Source organism: Leucoraja erinacea, chromosome 7, assembly GCF_028641065.1.
Source record: "Leucoraja erinacea ecotype New England chromosome 7, Leri_hhj_1, whole genome shotgun sequence".
NCBI classification, from domain to species: Eukaryota; Metazoa; Chordata; class Chondrichthyes; order Rajiformes; family Rajidae; genus Leucoraja; species Leucoraja erinaceus.
In genome coordinates, this window is record NC_073383.1 from 58,086,760 (window position 1) to 58,101,270 (window position 14,511).

The window sequence follows — 14,511 nt, forward strand, 5'->3', positions numbered from 1 at the left end:
GTAGAGCACTGACATGGATAGATAATTGGTTGGCAGACAGGAAACAAAGATTAGGGATTAACCGGTCCCTTTCACAATGGCAGGCAGTGACTAGTGGGGTACTGCAAGGCTTGGTGCTGCTACCACAGCTACTTACAATATGCATTAATGATTTAGATGAAGAGATTAAAAATAACATTAGCAAATTTGCAGATGACACAAAGCTGGGTGGTAGTGTGAACTGTAAGGAGGATGCTATGAGGATGCAGGGTGACATGGACAGGTTGGGTGAGTGGGCCGATGCATGACAGATGCAGCTTAATGTGAATAAATGTGAGGTTATCCACTTTGGTGTAAAAAACAGGAAGGCAGACTATTATCTGAATGGTGTCAAGTTGGAAAAAGGGGAAGTACAACATGATCGGCCCTTCGAGCCTGCGGTGCAGGCTTGAAGGGCCGAATGGCCTACTCCTGCGCCTAATTTCTATGATCTGGGGACCCTTGTTCATCAGTCTCTGAAAGTAAGCATGCGGGTACAGCAGGCAGTGAAGAAAGCAAATGGCATTTTGGCCTTCATAACCAGAGGAGTTGGGTTTAGGAGCAAAGAGGTAATTCTGCAGTTGCATAGGGCCCTAGTGAGACCACACCTGTGTGCAGTTTTGGTCCCCTAATTTGAGTAAGGACGTGAGTCAGTCACTCTGAAAGTTTGCGAGGGAGAAGCCACGACTGTCCTTCTAAGCTGTGAATCAACTGAACTGTCTGCAATGTACTTGCAATAAATGATTTGTTGTCTCTTAATGACAATGCCATGAGTTGTTTGGCCTGCTGCCCTGCCTGTGCTTGAAAGTGCAATGCTTAATTGGAAATTAAATGAAATGAAATGACAATGCCATGAGTTGTTTGGCCTGCTGCCCTACCTGTGCTTGAAACTGCAATGCTTTATTAGGTCCGACTGAATTTGGAAGGAATAAATACTTTATTGGGTCCGGCTGTGTTTGGAAGGAATAAATGCTTTATTAGGTCCAAAAGTCCCGCTCATTTTGTGACTTCCGCTTAGTGGACAGGTCGCGCTGATTGCGTCATTTCCGGTGTGTGCAGAGGTCACGCTGATTGCGGAAGTGCCACTGACTGCGGAAGCCCCACAGTGGAGAGGCCGCGCTCAGCCGTTTGAGTAGATTCAAGAAAGTTTACTGTCATATATATGGCGTGTGAGTCAGTGTGTGTGAGTGTGTGTATGTGAGTGTGTATGTGTATATGTGAGTGTGCGTGTGTGTGTGTGTGAGTGTATGTATGTGTGTGTGTGTACATATGTGTGTGAGTGTACGTGTGTGTGTGTGTAAGTGTATGTGTGAGTCTGTGTGTGTGAGTGAGTGTATGTCTGTGTGAGTGTGTGTGTATGTGTGAGTGTGGTGTGTATGTGTGTGTGTGTGTGTGTGTGTGTGTGTGTGAGGTGGAGGGTGTGTGTATGTGTGTGTGTGTGTGTATTGGAATTGGTGGAGAGGTGGAATATTGTGTTGAAGTCCCACTTAGTCTAGTACATAATATGATTTGACTGGATAGCATGCAAACATGATATTCTGCCGTATTTCTGTACATATAACAAAAGCAAACCATTCCAAATACCAAATTTAATTTCTTCCACATTCTGTATTGATAATTATTTTATCCATTACCATTTTTGGCCAATTTTCTATGGGCATTCACTTGGAAGTGAATGCCAAACTTCTAAACTTCTAAACTGAGGAGCTGTTTCAGAATCTCAGTTCAGGTCAATACAAGGCCAAGATAGTCAAAGCATTTTGTGGAAAGAAATAATGGTACAGCAATTTGTAACCTCTGTTCAGCACTATCAAATATCATTGGAGTACAGAGAATTACAAATAAACAGTGCTGAGATTTCCAATCGCATATTTTGACGTTGTTGCTGTAAGTGGTCCCAAATGCACTATTTCAACCTTCACTTGAATCATCAAAACAATCGTGGAAAACGAGTCCCAAAGGTCAGTAAAATGAGGAATAATACCAAGCTTATAAAATGGGAAAAATGGCACCTGTTTCATGAATAAATTTTCTGAAGTATTGCTGATCCATAAACTAGCTACTGTTTGAAATATTCATGAATCTCCACATAGTACAATCATACAGCACAAACATGAATCTCTTGGCCGATCAGATCTGCACCAAGCATTCTATCCATTTACACATAATCCATTAAAATACAATTGATTGATTCATTGATTGATTGATAGGTACAGAATTGAAACATGCCCTTTGGCCCACCGAGTCCATGCTGACCATCAATCATCTGTTCACACTAGTTCTGTTATCCCACTTTTGCATCCACTCTCTATTCACCAGGGACAATTTTACAGAGGTCAATTAAATGCAAAATCCACTTGTCTTTGGAGTGTGGGAAGAAACCGGGACACTAGGAACCCAGACAGTCACAGGGAGAAGGTGAAAACTCCACACTAACAGCACCCTAGGTCAGGATTGAATCTGGGTCTCTGGCACTGTGAGGCAGCACCTCTGCCAGCTGTGCCAGCTGTGACACTGTATATTTTCCCCAAATTCTTCTTTCATTCCCATTAACGCCCCACAGATTCTACCACTCACCAGCACACAGTGCAATTCACAGTGGCCGATTAACCTACCGACATACCTCCTCTCCCCTGACATCAGAACCTCCCTCTCCCCTGACAACAGTCTGAAGAAGTGTCTTGACCCTGAAACATCACCCATTCCTTCTCTCCAGAGATGCTGCCTGTCCTGCTGAGTTACTCCAGCATTTTGTGTCTGACCTACATGTTTTGGAAACAAGAGCACACTGGGGGAACCTGCAGTCATAGGGGAGATGTGTCGACTCCATGTATATGGGTCTTCTTCTCCTCATGTTGTCGACCTCCCCGTGGTGAGCCCTGTTATCTGACCTCAGTCGGGCCAACGACAACAGACAGACAGCAGCAGAGCCGCAGCTTGGCGCCATCATGTGCCCTTTTTAGGGTGGGCACCTACGATGTTGAACCGCATGGCATCAGACGTCTGCTACCTCAAACGCAAAAGGAGCAGACAGGGGGATGTGAACCGCATGGTAGGGCACGTAGATGGGTCATGCAAGCTTTGAGACAGCAGCTCTATAGGATTAGAGAATCATTAAACCATTAAATTAAATCCTTTGGAGCCTGCAGCTTGCATAAACTTTCTACAACAGCAAACCAGTCAGCCTGATATTCTCTTGAAAGCCATGACTGGAACTCTCTCTCCCACATTGTATATGGAGCTGAGTGTCAGAGGAATATCGATATAGTTCGTAATAATTTTTGTTATCGTGGAAAAGTCTGGTGAAAGGTAAAAGCAGGTTTCCATCTTTATATTGCAGAAGAACAGTTGAGCAAAAGGCCGTGATCTTGCTTGTAAATCCCAATGGTTCCCAACAGAATCGCTACATTTACAGTACTTGTTGGAAATAAACATTCAGGTTTTGTGCCTGAATGTCATGAAAGGCAGAAGTCCCAGACTCCTGATGAATTCTGAATGCCAAATTTGTTGGTTCAGTTCACTATGTGCTGTACGTAGTATCCAATGGCTATGGTTCATCTTGCAATGTAGTGTGATTTTACCTCTGTGCTGATTAAACCTGACACAGGATCTGCAATAATAACCTCTGTGGAGGTTGTAGTTGTGTAGACGGGAGAGACATTTAAAAGCAAAAAGGCAGCTATATTATTTTTAACCGTTATTTTGATTTGGTTTAATGTTTTCAGTTCTCAATGTGATTCGACCTGTTGTGTATTTACTTTTATTTTATGAGTTTATTTTCTTTGGATAGTTTTTGAAATGTCTCGGACTATTAGGACTATAGAAAATTTTAAATGATCCCCTTAGCTTGAAGCATTGGCAGAGTTGGGGCTTCATTAAATAGCACATTTAAAGGCATATTTTGAATGCAAGGCTTCTTCAGCACTCTAATGGGCCTGTCTCACGGTGCGAGTCCACCCACGAGTGATCCAGAGTGAAAGAAAAAATCACACTTGTGGTTGTCTATGAGATTCTAAGTTTATGTTCACGAGTTTAAATGAGTTCCCACGTGTATGTCTAAGTTTGCCGTTTACTTCTAATTTCTGCGATGTACCAAGTGTCTCTCCCGAGTTACCAAGTTCCTCTCCTGAGTTACTCTTGAGCCAACCGTGAATGAAGGTCTGTTTTAAGTATCAAATAGAGGAGCTGGACAGCATCTCATCCAGTGAGTATTCTGATTCAGTATTGAAAGTTATTCAATTTCAGAACTTAAAAAACTAGGCAGGATCTCGGCTCCGCACTCACTGCCATTGTGCAGCAAGGAGGCGGTGGCGGCGAAGCAACAGTGTTAAAGAAGACAGCTCCATCCTGAATTTACTGCCAGGTCTACACACTGCGGGGAGATGGGAGATGAAATCTTTGAAAGTAGACGGATGTCTCCGCGCCTGCTCCTTCTAAGCGGAATATATTTTTAGTTGCCTTTCAAGCCGGGCTTTGGTTTTATTCCTTGTTTTTGTTTATTCACACACACATTTCGTGTGTGAGGGTGTGGGAAGTCCATGCCGGATGCCGGCCGGCCGCAGCCGCTGTTCTTTCCCATCAGTTGCACATCAGGTTGTTGGGAGACGGAGCTCAGGGTTCGTCTCCTGAGCTGCTTTGGAGCCCAGGCGTGAGTTGAGGTGGAGGGAGGTTGGGGTGGAGGGGGGGGATGCCTAGGTGTCATTAATCTGTCTGGGGTGACAAGGCTCTTGGGTTAGGCTGGGATCATTCTCTGCTCTCATCTCTCTCTTTCTGTGTGTGCATTAGCAGGGGGAAGAGCGGCCTACCTCGCTGGGGCACAAGACCTCTGCCGCCTGCCCCTCGCAGCCATCAACTTGTTTGTTCCTTTGGTGCGCCTCATCTGCCCTGCTCCCATCCCAGCCCTGCCCCAGCTCTTTGCCCCATTCTCTTGGAAATGTGGCTCCTGCCGCTGTAATGAGGAGGGGTCCTCCTGGTTGGCCTGGTGGGTGGGTGGGTGGTTGGGCAGGGAGGGGTAGTGGGTACAAACCACCAAATCCATTCTCAAAAGTCGGGCAGAGCCGTGTAGAACTCACGTTTCTCTCTGCTTCAAATACGTGGGAATTCCCTCAGTATGGTCACTCAGTGGACAGGCAGCATCTCTGGAGAGAAATAATGGGTGACGGGATGACGTTTCCAAAATTCTGCTGTGTCTTTGTGTTACTCCAGCACTGTGTGTTCACTTTTTGTCAACCAGCATCTGCCCTTTCTTTTGTATGACATTATTTGTATCCGTGGCAGTTGATTGACGCTCCCTTCAGTTTCCCAGGGGGTCGGGACGGGACTGGAGTTGGGAGGGAAAGGTGGAGTGGGGGGGGGGGGGGGGGGGGGGGGGGGGGGGGTGGGGGGGGGGGGGGGGGGGGGGGGGAGGGGGGAGGGGGTAGGTGTAGTGGGGGGGGGGGGGGGGGGGCTTAGTATGGGAGACAAGTGTAGGAGGAGATGTAACTGTGTGGGCAGACACTTTGGTAGTGATTGTTTCCAGGACTCCAGGATATATGTATATATCCTCAGGCCCACAAGTCCTGGAAACAGCCTTGTATCTTCTATTTATTCTTTCCAACTTAATGGTATCCTTCTTATAACAAAGTGTAAATTTAAGGAGGGAGGGGAAAGATTTAATAGGAACCCGAGGGCAACTTTTTCAATCAAAGGATAGTGGGTATATGGAATTAGCTGCCAGAGGAAGTAATTGGAGCAAGTACTGTAAAAACATTTAAACGACACTTGAACAGGTGCATGGACAGGAAGGGTTTGGGGAGTGGGCAGATGCATGGCAGATGAAGTTTAACGCCGATAAATGTGAGATTATCCACTTTGGTATCAAAAACAGGAAGGCAGACTACTATCTAAATGGCGTCAAGTTGGGTAAAGGGGAGTACAACGGGATCTGGGAGTCCTTGTTCATCAGTCTATGAAAGTAAGCATGCAGGTACAGCAGGCAGTGAAGAAAGCAAATGGCATGTTGGCTTTTATAACAAGAGTCGAGTATATGAGCTTCTGCAGTTGTACAGAGCCCTAGTGAGACCACACCTGGAGTATTGTGTGCAGTTTTGGTCCCCTAATTTGAGGAAAGACATTCTTGCTATCAAGGCAGTGCAGTGTAGGTTAATTCCCGAGATGGCGGGACTGTCATATGCTGAGAGAGTGGAGCAGCTGGGCTTGTACACTCTGGAGTTTAGAAGGATAAGAGGTTATCTCATTGAAACATATAAGATTATTAAGAGCTTGGACACGCTGGAGGCAGGAAACATGTTCCCTATGTTGGGGGAATCCAGAACCAGGGGCCACAGTTTAAGAATAAGGAGTAAGCCATTTAGAACGGAGACGAGGAAACACTTTTTCTCAGAGAGTTGTGAGTGTGGAATTCTCTGCCTCAGAGGGCGGTGGAGGTAGGTTCTCTGGATCCTTTCAAGAGAGAGCTAGATAGGGCTTTTAAAGATAGCGGAGTCAGGGGAGAAGGCAGGAACAGGATACTGATTGTGCATGATCAGCCATGATCACATTGAATGGAGGTGCTGGCTCGAAGGGCCGAATGGCCTACTCCTGCACCTATTGTCTATTGTCACCCAGCTTTGTGACATCTGCAAATTTGATAATATTATTTTTAACATTATACAGGAATGAGGACGAATGGAAAAAGCAGAATTATGGAAGAAAATAAAGCGATATCACACTACCTTTCTTATTTTCAATAAGCACAAGTGAAAGTGACAAAACCTTGGACAAGCAAAATGCTGCTGTGTTTACTTAATCAGGCAGACTTAATTAGACTTTAATCACCAGTTGAAAATTAGTTGTTCTCAAACAAAGTATCTGAAAAGGATCCTTCTAAGTTAGCAATAAAATAAATTAAATTAATTAAATTAAGTAAGCAGTACAGGTTATAAAATATTATACGAGTTGGTTTCATTTTTTTTTATAACTGCTTGTTTCATACTGTTAAGCTGCACCCTTTTAGTTTGTGTGAAATCAAAAAAATCCCTGGGCTTAAAAATGAGCAGGATTAGACGCACTGCTTTATGGAGTCATAAATTATTTATCAATGGTAAAATGTTTTTTTATGTATTTTATTGCTTTACAAATGTAATTCAATGTTCCTTTATTTTGGTGCATCCCTTCATACATAATAAGATGCACACACGGCTGCAAGATATTTAACCAGAATGAAATATTTGCACACAGAACACTCGTTTTACATGTTTGGATTTATAAACGTCATACTTTGCACTGTAGTTAGGGAACACCTATGATGACATATTTGCACTGTACATATGTTGATAAATACTAAATTTAACATTTTATTTAACACTGTCAAATGGCTAAATAACTACATTATGTGTTTGTTTTTTATGCCCCATTTTGTAATGCAGTTTTCTTTTCGAGTTAAGGATCATACAATAATAAACAGAGAAGATTAGAATTCTCTGTCTATATTAAAATTGAATATATTTAATCAAAACCCAATGCCTAAGAATGTAAAGATGACAATTTAATCTAGAAACGTATGTATTTGTAAAAGGTTCAATAATGAAATTAGCTGAATGTGTATTTTCCACATTTTTTAAAATGCTGGCAATGTTTAAAATCATAATCATTGTGCATTGTCCAGATCAATTTCACCTTACTGGAGAAAATAAAATTTTCACATTCTGGTTTCAAGATCACAGACATTAGGAATTAGTGTGTGTTGGAAACACAGTATTTATTTTAACAAACTAAAAGTAATCTGTAGGGCAGAAAAGAACATTTTTGGTCTTTTCAACCAACAAGTTAGCCTAACTTGACCTTGCCGATCAAAATGCACCATCTAAGCCTATCCGCAAGTGGCCCAGCTTCTTTTAAACCTTTTCTGTCCATGTACACTTTTGGTTGAAAGGACCAAAGTGTGCCTCCCTGCTCTATAGATCAATTTTATTTTGTTAAAATAAATACTGACCTGTTTCTGTGCTCTACCACTGGAAACTTTTTAAAAGGTAAGTGAAAACAGGCACTTGTGATTAGGATACTCCAAGCCTGCATTTGAAAACTCTGAAGGCTGAAGAGCAATTAATGGGCCTGTCCCACTTACGCAATTTTTTTTGGCGACTTGCCGGCACCCGTCATAGTCGCAGCAGGTCGCCGAAAATTTTCAATATGTTGAAAATCCTGCAACGACCAGAACAAGGTACGACTCTTTGTGTGACTATTCATGACCATCCAGGCTTCACCTTACGACATGTCACCAGGGTGTCGCCTGTATGGTCATGAGTAGTCTCCTCAGTCGCCCAAAGAGTCGTAGCGTCTTTATGGTCGCCGCTGAATTTTCAACATGTTCAAAATTTTCAGCGACCTGCAACGACCTATGACGGGTGCCGGCAGTCACCGAAAAAGTCGCGTAAGTAGGACAGGCCCACATTCACTCTGTTAGGTTTCACTGCAGTAAGTATTAAAGTTGATTTAAACCAAGAGTTATGATGGTAACAGAGAAAAAGGTTAAGGATCAGGAATAGCACAATGATTTATTTGGAAAAGAAAGGAAATCTCAAAACAGTATTATAATGATAACACGGAAATAAATGGCTTCAATGAAGATGGCGATCAACCCAAGTGACTCTTTGTGTGCTAGTCATAGAAGTGGATCTGCAATCACGCATTACAATTACAACACTCTTTTAAATCTCTACTCTGACAGCACCATTTCTTCTGGACACTGTCGATGGCTCTATCATAATCATATTTCTGCTGACTTGCTACCATGCAACAAATACTTTTCACTGTACCTCGGTACATGTGACAATAAACTAAACTAAACAAAGAAAGAATGAATGTACTGCTAATAAGCAATGTTGAAAAACAAATATTATCTTTGATCATATTTTAAAAGTTTTGCCCACAATGTAAACATAGGTTTGGCAGATTATCAGTGAAAATGAGCAAGCAGCTTGAGGAACTCACTGGGTCAGGCAGCATCTGTGGGGGAAAGGAATGTTGTTATTCAACCTTCCCTCACTGCTCCCCCTCTGTAGTTTCCACTCCTCTCCTACTCTTCGACCATTTTTATTGGGACTTGCTATTACACCCCCACATCCTTCTTCATCCGAAATGTCGACAATTCCTTTCTCGCCCGACAGATGCTGCCTGACACGTTGTGTTCCTCCAGCAGTATGTTCTTTGCTTCCAATTCCAGCATCTGCAGTCTCTTGTGTTTCCATCTGTGAAATTATTTAGATTAAGCAAAATAATTGACAGGAGAAAATGCTCCTGTTTAAAAATGAATTAGCTTTGATTCAGCATATTTCTGCTGCCATCCATTTCATTCAAGAATTCTTATTAAATACAACTACACATTGAAATGTTTCTGTGATGTTTTATTGAAGGTTTGCACAACAAAGGGAGGATCATGTATTCAGTTTCTATGTTGCATTCTTTGTGTCTTCTACTTTATTCTCGGTATTTATACTTTATTGACACATACACAGCCTTTTATAAAGAAGCAGTTTTACAGGACCACATTTCCAAAACACACTATATTCATACATTAAAATGTGTTTAACCAATTTTTACAATCCTATATTATGTTTTGGCTAGTTGATGAACCTACTTTGCAATACTTGTTTTTATTCCTCCACCCCCCACAAAGAAAATTCCCTATAAGAACTTTGATTATGAATTAATGTGCAGATTTAACATTTAGAAACATATTCATTCTCATCACAGGGAGCTGCAATCGGAATATAAATATGCAGTTCAGCCTTAGGCTAATGTTTCAGAGATAGTTTAATTTCTGCATTTTATATTATTTTTCTTCTTGCTCTGAGGACTGTTCAGAACGGACTCTTCGTTTTACAAATGCTTATCATGCAATTACATTCTCAGATGCTCCCTTTGAGGTAGCAGCTGCGCTATCCCAGATGTGCCTGTCTTAAACAGTTACTATCATTATTAACCCATGACATTGACTATGTATAAATAAGTTACATACAGAATGGCAGTCTTCACCTATCATGCCATGGCTATTTTGTTAACCAGATGAATAATAAGGAGTTTCACTGTGATAATTGTAGTCAGGACAAACCTTTTGCACAAGTTTATAATCTACACTGTAGAAAGCAATATATATGCATATAACCTTGAATGGTTTGGAGCATAACCATGACACATGACTTTGGGTCTGCTCCTGATAACATATCTTTGAAGGATCATAATTACACAGCGCGGTCTTCTTTGCTCTGTCTGTTTTCTCGTACTCAATTCGACAGTTGAACGTCTTGGACTCCTTGGTCTCCAGCGTCGACTGCTGAGAGAAGTCAAATTCCACAACCTTGGATGGTGGAACGAGGCTTACAGATACATTGCCAAGACCAGTCGAGTTGTGTCTGAAGTACACACTAAAAGTCCCATTCCCATGGTCGACTATCTTCCCAGTAATGAGAAGATTCAATTTCACAGTCTTGATGTTGGAATGGAAGTCACCCCACCCAAACATTTTCTTGAACTTTCCTGTTTTAACAATGGGTCTGCGTTTGGTCCGTGAATGAGATTCCCGAGGATCTGTTAGGTTATTTAACCATGTCCACAAGTCATCGGAAATTTTTATCCGTGGGTTATCAGTGATATCCTGTTTTGCCTTCGGGATCTCCTTCACAAACAGCCGCAAAGGATTTACTCTCTGTGGTGCAGCCAAATTATCAGCAAATGTTGGACCAGCTGCTTTGTGTCGTAATTCCAACAATTCCAGTCGTCCTCCCAAAGGATTCTCATGAGAATTAATCTAGAATAAAATGAAATAAAGTGTTAATACAAATGAAGGTGCAATTTAACTCTATTGCGCATTGTATTTGCATTTGATGCTCAGATTGGCACTTTAAGTGGCTATTACCACAGCATTAAAACTATGAAGGTATGGAGTACACTGATAATTAATAGGTTAATCTGTGTAGAAACATTGATGAGTTGCAGCCTATCAGCAAGAACTGACTTCCATGTTTTCTCACTGCATTGTTAAAGAAGGAAACGCACTGGAGATCAGATGCCAGTGTATTTGGGCTCAACACTGTAATTGAAAGTAATAATGTTATTTACAATTATACAGTCATAAGGTCATAGATGATAGGAGTAGAATTAGGGCATTCGGCCCATCAAGTCTACTACACCATTCAATCATAGCTGATCTATGGGGAGAAAGCAGGAACAGGGTACTGATTCTGGATGATCAGCCGTGATCATATTGAATGGTGGTGCTGGCTCGAAGGGCCGAATAGCCTACTCCTGCACCTATTTTCTGTTTCTATGTATCTATCTCTCCCTCTTAACCCCATTCTACTGCCTTCTCCCCCATCTGACACCTGTACTAATCAAGAATCAATCTATCTCTGCCTTAACAATATCCACTGATGGCCACCACAGCAAATAATTCCACAGATTCACCACCCTCTGACTAAAGAAATGTCTCCTCATCTCCTTCCTCAAAGAATGTCCTTTAATTATATGGCTATGACTTCTAGTCCTAGACTCTCCCACTAGTGGAAACATCCTCTCCACATCCACCCTATCCAAGCCTTTCACTATTCTATGCAACAAAGAACATGTAGGTTCACTTACTTTTTAGTGAAGGTTGACAACTCCATTCCAAGAAACACTGAGTTCAAGGCCGGTTGCTAACCTCGCGAATCTGAGGCAGGGTTCACCACACCTGCCTGCTTGGCTTTATGCCAAACATTACTGGTGCACAGATAGCAACATCTTTCATTTGAGTCAGAGCGTCATGAAGCTATATAGCACAGATGGCCAAGGATGGCAAGGTTTGAGAACCTTGGATGACTATAGATCATACACTATAGTCAGAAAGGAAAAGGAAGCAGAGGTAAGGATTAAGAAGCTGAAATCAAACAGGGCCTTTGAGGAGCATAAACAAAACAGGAAATAACTTGTTTGATCCCGGAGCACAGGTACATAGTTCCCTGAAAGTTGCATCACAGGTAGAATGGGTAGTAGAGAAGGCATTTGGTACTAACTTTTATCAATCAGGGTATTGAGTATAGAAGTTGGGACATTATATTGCAGATGTGCAAGATATTGGTGAGGCTTCATTTGGAGTATTGTGTTCAGTTTTGGTCACCCTTCTACAGGAAGGACGTCATTAAGCTGGAAAGAGTGCAGAGAAAATTTATGAAGACATTGCCAGGACCCGTGAGCCTGAGCTAGAGAAGGAATAAGCAGGTTAGGATTTTTTTCCTTGGAGTGCAAGAGGTTGAGGAGTGTTCATTTAGAGGTGCATAAAAATAGAAGGTGAACAGATATGGTGAATGCACAGCGTCTTAGGAATCTGAGGAAGGACATTTATTGCCATAGAGGGAGTGCAGAGACGGTTCACCAGACTGATTCCTGGGATGTCAGGACTGTCTTATGAAGAAAGACTGGATAGACTTGGTTTATACTCTCTAGAATTTAGGAGATTGAGAGGGGATCTTATAGAAACTTACAAAATTCTTAAGGGGTTGGACAGGCTAGATGCAGAAAGATTGTTCCCGATGTTGGGGAAGTCCAGGACAAGGGGTCACAGCTTAAGGATAAGGGGGAAATCCTTTAAAACCGAGATGAGAAGAACTTTTTTCACACAGAGAGTAGTGAATCTCTGGAACTCTCTGCCACAGAGGGTAGTTGAGGCCAGTTCATGGGCTATATTTAAGAGGGAGTTAGATGTGGTCCTTGTGGCTAAGGGGATCAGGGGGTATGGAGAGTAGGCAGGTACGGGATACTGAGTTGGATGATCAGCCATGATCATATTGAATGGCGGTGCAGGCTCGAAGGGCCGAATGGCCTACTCCTGCACCTAATTTCTATGTTTCTATGTCTTTTACCTAGGGCAAGGGAGTCAAGTACCAGCGGACATAGATTTAAGGAGCGAGCAGTGAGACTTAATAAGAACCTGAGGGGTAATTTTTTCTTTCGGAGGTGGGCGGGGCTATGGAATGAGCTGCCAGAGGATGTAATTGTGGCAGGTACTATTACAGCATTTAAAAGATACTTGGACAGGTACATAGATCGCAAAGGTTTGGAGGGATAATGGACAAACGCAGGTAAATGTACAGTGGGTTCTTGGGATCCAAGTCTCTAAGAAGACATAGACTTTGTTGTTCAAGGTGTGGACTCTTATATATCGGCGCGATCAAAGATGGACTGGGTGATCATTTTGCTGAACGCCTTCGCTCAGTCCGCTTGGACCTACCTGATCTCCCAGTTGCCAAACACTTTAATTCCTCTTCCCATACCAACCTTTCTGTCCTAGACCTCCTCCATAGTGCAAATTGGAGGAACAGCATCTCATATTTCGCTTGGGCAGCTTACAACCCAGTGGTATGATGTTGATTTCTCTAACTTCACGTAACCCTTGCACCCCCCCACTCTCCATCCCTCCCCTACCCGAGTCGTACCAGCTTGAAAGTCGTCTTGTTGAATCTCATTGTCTGTACTCGTTTTCACCTCGGCCACAGCTAACCATGGCCTGTTTTCTTTATCATTGTTACTTTTTTGCATATCTGTCATTCACTTGTTCTATATATCTATACATCACCATCTATATCTCTCATTTCCCTTTCCCCTGATATATGTCTGAAGGAGGGTCTCGGCCCAAACCGCCACCCACTCCTTTTTTCCAGAGATGCTGTCCGACCCGCTGAGTTACTCCAGCTTTTTGTGGCTATCTTCCACTTATTTCATGGCAGGCATTGACTTGTCCTTTCTCTCTTCCAGCCTTCTTTTTCCCCTCCGTCTACAATCAGTGTGAAGGATTCCGAACTGAAATCTTACTATCCATGTTCTCCAGGGATGCTACAGGACCTGCTGAGTTACTCCAGCACTTTGTGTCTTTTTTTGTGGAAATGTCAAACACAGGTGGGCATAAGTTTGAGGAAATGTAAGATTACTTTTTTTTTTTTATACACAAAAAAGTGGTAGGTTCCTGGAATTCACTGCTAGGGGATGGGGTAGAAGCAGATACAATAGCAACATTTTAGAGCATTTGGACAGACAGGTGAACAGGCTGGGAATATTGAGATGCAGACCATGTACAGGTAGATGGGATAAGTGACCATAGTTTCATGGTTGGAGCAGACTCAGTGGACTGAAGCTCCTGTTTCAGTGCTTTACAATTCTATGCTCTATTACTTAGATCAACGAGGCCTTGTAACATTGGTAGCAACAAAACATAGGTGTGTCTGCAGGGAATCCTTGGGAGATGCTTGCAAGGCATAGGCTGGGTCAAGAACAATCCAGCCCAAATTGTCTGGATGACAGATATGCCACACAGATCTCTAACAAAGCAATGTTAATTCTGCATAATAGTGCAATGAGACATTTTACCCTTTAATTTGTGCAAAAATGTATAATTTATAATTATAACCCACAATTTCATTGTGTGAAAGTAGAACATTTTGCAAGCACTCTCCTCCATCATCTTCTCTGCTACTGCAACTTGTC

General features: G+C 42.4%; 1 protein-coding gene across 3 annotated transcripts in view; it reads right to left on the minus strand.

Moving 5' to 3' along the window:
* Positions 1 to 8,891: 8,891 nt before the first annotated feature.
* Positions 8,892 to 14,511, minus strand: part of nxph2a (neurexophilin 2a) — a 142,460-nt gene continuing 136,840 nt past the window's right edge. For 2 of the 3 annotated variants that reach the window (XM_055638659.1, XM_055638660.1), the window contains exon 3: positions 8,892 to 10,804. In XM_055638659.1, coding sequence (XP_055494634.1) covers positions 10,055 to 10,804 — 750 coding nt within the window. In that variant the 3' untranslated portion in view covers positions 8,892 to 10,054. The remainder of the gene's footprint in view (positions 10,805 to 14,511) is intronic. The other variant, XM_055638658.1, reaches the window with a different exon arrangement.